We start from the raw sequence: 6,370 nt of genomic DNA, 5'->3' as shown, positions 1-6,370 counted from the left end.
GTGCACTATGGTAGCACAAGGGAAACCAAAGTGCAAAGTTCATGCACCAATTGTGTATTTTTCAGACCTAAACTAATTAACCTGTCCAGTTTTTCTCTTCCCGTCAGTGTCTTTATTGATCATTAACGACACTAATGGCTGCTAAAGCAAAGCCAATAATTCCCAGCAACCATCAGCATTCCAGCCATTTAATCCCCTCCATTTACACCTGAATGAGGAGAAAGGTAAGGCGAAGATCTGAGAGCTCAGGTGAGACTGGCGCCTGCTGTCCCGCTGCGCGCGCGATCATCACGAGAGCGCGCCTCTGAGCGCGCGCGCAGTGAATCACGCTTTACGTGCGTGCATCACAGCACATGTCTCAATGCAAACCTCTTGCTACAGTAAACACGGTAAAACGCCACCTGTCATGATGAGTCAGACGCAATACCGGAGTAAAAAAACGGAGGGGGGAAATGCTAAATCAATTAATGAATGTATATATATATATTATCTACAAAATATTGTCCATGCATGTCTCTCTTTTTCACATACACACGCATATGTACATGTATATGTATGCGTGCTATTCCATTTGAACAAATGTGCATTATGATATGTAAAAAATTTACAGCCATGTTTTTTATGCTTTTCTTGTCACGTGACTAGTTGTTTGCATGTTAGGCATTGATTGACTGACAGATGTTTTCAAAGTGTTAATCTGCACTCCACCTTTGGCTTTAAAGCCCCACAACATTATCAGCCAGGCATTATCTGAGGTCAAGGCGGACTAATCTTTGCTCAGTGTGTTTTGGTGGTTTTTAGTAGAAGCATGAAGTCAAGTTCACAGAACCACAGGTGGAGAGAATCGCATTAACTGTCACCACCATCCACTAACCACAAACAAACACAATACTGGCTTCAGTCTTCAGTTTTACAACCACACACGCTTCTTTACATCAAAGGTTTTGCTTGAAACGGCTTTCTTTGCAATAAATGTGTAATCGAGTGCACCTCATTTACCTTTTATAGTGTCCCACCTAAGTCTATGTTTACGTAATGACAGGGACAAGTAGTGACTTTTGGATCACCCACTAATCTATTCTACAGAAAACTGCCAGATCAGCATGCACAAACAACTTTATTTGACTTGTCTAAATGTAACCTCATTGTGCAGTCACTTGCTTTCATTGGAAAGCGCATATATTTGGAGACTAAATTACGCATGGGTGAATGTAGGCTGTTTGGAGACTGGAATTACACTTGGATCAATTTGAGCTTTTGTTGAAACGCCTTGGTAACAGTTTTGTGTGTGTGTGTACTACACAGATGATTGTAGTGACCGCCTCCTCTCGGCCGCGCCCCCGCGAGGGCAAGGGAGGGAGCGCGCGTCATCACGCGCTTAAAAGCGCCGGAGCGCGCTGTCCGGCACAGAGAGACTGGAGACCTGTAGAGCGAGCGCACGGTGCCTTATATACAGACTGTGTTTAGGAACGCTGAGCGCAGTTTCCCCCGCACACACAATTGGTCCAGGAGAATTTATTTATTAGGTAGGAGTCGCTCCTGCCAGACACACTTTGTTCATGACTTTGGGAGTTCACTCGAGGGAAAAGCGCAGCGCAGTTTGACATCTGTCCACGAGCAAGTGCAACAGTACAGAAGATAAATACAACGCAGCACGCATCTTGGAAATGGCTTTACCGTGCCTTTTGCCTTCGATTTCGACGTTTGCAAACCAGAAGGAGAAACTCTGGGAGGATGTAAGTATTTGACATTTTTTTTAGCACTCGTAAAATGGTGAAACGAGGGTGAATTTGGGTAATGCGGGACACCAAACCTCAAAAGTGGTTACAACAGATCGCGTAAACACTGCGCGAGAGTGAGAAAAACAATCTAACTAAACGAATACATTTGTTTGCCACTTGTTTGCACTAGATAAAATACAAATTGAAGATGCACATCGGAAAGCGAGTAAGAACATCATAAATGCATTTTTTTCTATCTAGTTTCGTATATATATATATATATATATATATATATATATATATATATATACACACTACATATAACATATAACACTACAAAAAAAATTCTAAGCGAAAATTATTTTGTGTATATGAAACAAGATACAGATGTATTTATATATATATATATATATATTTCTTAAAAAGATAAAAAAAACATTTTTTTGCATGTTTTCTTGTAATTGAAACTCTCCCTTACTCTCACTTGTTGGTTTGAAGTCTTGGGGGACAGTCGCAGTAAACTTAAGATGTCAAAATCTATTGAAACTTCTTAAATGAAGTCATGAAATGCTCTGAAAATGAGTCACGCAGAAGCATCTGACAGTGTTTTAACTCTGAGCGCCTTTTGATTGTGTTGCAGAGGTGGAAGTGTGTGGAGGACAAACCTCTGAGCGCCGGCTGTCCTCCGCTCAACGTGGCACAGCACATGGACTCTTGTCGTAGCCGCAAGGATGAGGAGGATCTGAGTAATTATTTGGACCTGGAGTTTATCCTGGCCAACACAACGGGACCCCTAGAGGTGGGAGCCGAGTTCGTCTCGCACGCGGAGCCCTGCGGCATGTACTCGACGGGAGCGTATGTTCCTCCGGAGCAATGCAGCGCTCCTCCTCCGCCGTACTCCAACAGCCTCATGGCCGAGCTTCTGAGATCCGACATGGACAGCTCCTACGACGGCGCCATTCAGGGAAGATTCATCGTCAACTCGTTCCCTCGACAGGACTTTATTGATATCAAAGTGGAGCCACCAATGGACGGTTACGGGCCGGTGATGGGCATGGTGCCGCAGAGCTGCCAAAAAATCAAACAAGAAGGCAACGTTTCATGCATGATGTCTTTCGAGCAACCCCGACTGGCAGTTTCTCCGCAGGCCATGGGGAATATGACGCCTCCGTTGAGTCCGGATGACTCCCATCTGCACCCATCTGCATTTCCGCAGGCTTTCCATCACTCGCCTGCAGCTTACGCTCAAATGCAGATCCCGTACACGACACGGCACCAGTTCGGCATGTTCGAGGACACCATGGGCATGCAACCCAACATGCAAAGAGCTCTTCTGACTCCTCCGTCCTCTCCGCTGGATCTAATGGAGTCCAAACCCAAGCGGGGACGACGCACCTGGCCGAGGAAGCGCACGGCGACACACACCTGCACCTACGCCGGCTGCGGCAAGACGTACACCAAGAGCTCGCATTTGAAGGCGCATCACCGAACCCACACCGGTAAGAACACGTTTGAATTCGTCTGTACCATGCATTCATGTTTTGCAACCAATAAAACTAATCCCATGGCTTTGCATCATCAGGTGAGAAGCCGTACCACTGCAACTGGGAGGGATGCGGATGGAAATTCGCCCGCTCCGACGAGCTGACGCGTCATTTCCGCAAACACACGGGGATCCGGCCGTTCCAGTGCCACCTGTGTGAACGTGCATTCTCCCGCTCCGACCACCTGGCACTGCACATGAAGAGACACCTGTGAAGCCTGGATCCACAACCACACAACTGCCTTATTTAAAGACTTATATCATCATGCACTCTTAAAAATAAAGCTTCAGAAATAACCATTTTAGTTCACAAAGAAGCATTCGGTGAAATAACTTTTCGAAGAACGTATAAAGGTTCGACTGATGTTGAAAGTTCTTTATTTTTAAGAGTGTAGATTTGTAACAAGTAGCTGGTACTACATAGATCGAGCTCTTTTTAAAAGCCTTTTATGGGTGATTTGTGTCCTGAAGGGCTGGTCCTACGAATCTGTGTTTGATCGGTTTAACGGTGCCTTTTTGAAGCCACGAAGAGTGCGAAGCCTGACGACTAGCAAACCTCCAGTTTTCTGATGTAAAAGTGTAAAATGACAATGTTTTGCTCTTGAAACTGCCTTGCTACTATGCAACAAAAACTATGTGTTTGCAGTTCTTTCCAAACGTCTTGATGCACATTGAGTGGTCAGTCTCGCCGTATGCACTAGGGCTTGAGGTCCTGGGTTTTTATATGCATTTTATATTGTAAGTACTGTATTTATTGTAAATATTAAACTAAATTTGAATATATATATATATATATGCATCGGGTCTCTTGTCATTGCCTGTCATGCTGGGTTTGAACTATTGGATGTGGGTTGCTAGTCTCTTATTACGGGCTCTTCTGAAGTTACTGGAAAATGCAGAGGTTTATGGCGAGCGAGGGACGTTGCACGAGTGCTATTCTTGAACCCCCACTCACGCTCATAGAGTCAGGTATTATAGTTTAGACCAAGATGCTTTCCAGCTGCGTCAGGTCGAGGCCAGCAGCCTGTGGCTTCTGCCTATAAATACAAACACTACATTTACATAATTACAGAGAGAGAATTTAGATCCGTCTGGACGGAGGGGCGCTCGGCTCTCAGCTGAAGATCCCAGACTCCAGAGACGCAGAGAAGACACGGACATCAAAGAGACTCCAGCGGCGCTTTGATGTGCAACATGAAAGATAAAAGGCAACATTTGCATATTTTATTAAAATATTTCTTAAGCATCTGCTCATTTTGCCTTGGGCCAGAAGGACTAGAAAAACATTCTGAGATTAAAATAAAAATACAAATTAAAACATAAAGCACTATTTCGACACCTAAAAATGGTTTTCTTTGTATATTTAATAATTTTATAAATACGGAAATTTTTATAAATGTTTTAGATATGCCCCGGTGCATCATTCTAAAAATAATAAACAAATAAAAAATTTCAAACATTGAAAAATTCTCTATATAAAAATATGATTTATATGCATGCAATTATATGTGCATGCAAACTATATTGAATTCCTATTGAGTGTCAAAACGTCTCTAAATAAAGCATTCTTTACTGCTTTTGTTTTCCAAGAGTTGAACTTGTTCTGCATTGGTGAATAATGTGTGAAAACAGCACTAGAGTTCCCTTTCATGCAAATTCGAGACAAAAAGAAGAAATGTGATCCTGACTATTATTAGCGACTCAGTGAAGTGAAGCAGAGATCTCATTTCACTTTTGTGTGCTGATGATAGTAACTTTACTACCAATCTGACATAAACAGAAAAAAACAAGCTTCTCTTGTTCCTCTTCAAAGCAAAGCAAATATAAAGAACTGTTTACTGTAATTAATGCAATTCAACAGCTTCCAAAGAAGAAATAAAGATCCCCGTCTATACAGTCAAGAACTTGTCTATTAGAGAGGAGAAATACTGACAATTGCTCTTAAAACAACTATATTATAAAGTAATAAATGCAAATTTAAATAAAAGGTCAATTGTGAGATATAAACTCAGAATTCATATATATAATTGAGATAATCATTAAAAAGAAGATAAAAAGTGTCAATTATTCCATGGTGGAAATGGCTTCCATACGAAAGATATATAAAGATGGAAATGAAAGGTCAAGTATTCATACTCCACATGGCTCTAGGAGTAAATATATTATAATTTAGAGCCTGTGCTGGTCAGTAATTCCTGACCCCATGATTTAAGCACTCAGCACTAAAACCACAACTAAATCCAAAGACTAGACAAGAATGTCTGGCAAGGCCTCTAAACGAAGCGCACGTGTGGACGGTTAAGTAGGTGAGCGATCGAGTGCAAGAAAAACACAAACGAGGAAAGAGCCAGAGCCTCGTGTTTCTGTCACCTGAGCCCGTCTCATTTGTCCATCTCAAAATCAGCTCTTTCAGCGAACTCCTGGAGGAATTTCCTGTTATTCCAAATGGGGGTAATTAACATACCGAAGCTAAAATTCATGCAGCTGTTAAATTATTTTCACACTTAGATCTCAATCTTTCAGCAATTTGCTGAAGCCCTTCACAGAGCATTTGCAGAAGACAAATGTCTGATAGAAGCTCGTCCATCATTAACATTAACAACACATGCTAGGTATTGCATGCACAGAAAGGGTTAAGCTCCGAGTAGATATGCTAGATATTGCATGCACAGAAAGGGTTAAGCTCCGAGTAGATATGCTAGATATTGCATGCATAGAAAGGGTTAAGCTCCGAGTAGATATGCTAGATATTGCATGCACAGAAAGGGTTAAGCTCCGAGTAGATATGCTAGATATTGCATGCATAGAAAGGGTTAAGCTCCGAGTAGATATGCTAGATATTGCATGCATAGAAAGAGTTAAGCTACGAGTAGATATGCTAGATATTGCATGCATAGAAAGGGTTAAGCTCCGAGTAGATATGCTAGATATTGCATGCACAGAAAGGGTTAAGCTCCGAGTAGATATGCTAGATATTGCATGCACAGAAAGGGTTAAGCTCCGAGTAGATATGCTAGATATTGCATGCACAGAAAGGGTTAAGCTCCGAGTAGATATGCTAGATATTGCATGCATAGAAAGGGTTAAGCTCTGAGTAGATATGCTA

The 6,370-nt window shown here is 42.1% G+C and overlaps 1 protein-coding gene across 1 annotated transcript; it reads left to right on the top strand.

The window, feature by feature from the left end:
* The first annotated feature begins 1,399 nt into the window (after positions 1-1,399).
* On the top strand, positions 1,400-3,522 carry klf2b (Kruppel like factor 2b). Its single transcript, XM_026205508.1, has 3 exons — positions 1,400-1,736; positions 2,362-3,220; positions 3,304-3,522. The coding sequence occupies exons 1-3, from the start codon at positions 1,668-1,670 to the stop codon at positions 3,477-3,479; spliced, it is 1,104 nt and encodes a 367-aa protein (XP_026061293.1). The 5' UTR covers positions 1,400-1,667; the 3' UTR covers positions 3,480-3,522.
* Positions 3,523-6,370: the final 2,848 nt, after the last annotated feature.

This window comes from Carassius auratus, chromosome 27 (genome assembly GCF_003368295.1).
Source record: "Carassius auratus strain Wakin chromosome 27, ASM336829v1, whole genome shotgun sequence".
NCBI classification, from domain to species: Eukaryota; Metazoa; Chordata; class Actinopteri; order Cypriniformes; family Cyprinidae; genus Carassius; species Carassius auratus.
The sequence above is the reverse complement of the archived record's forward strand: the minus strand, read 5'-3'. Positions and strand labels throughout refer to the sequence as shown.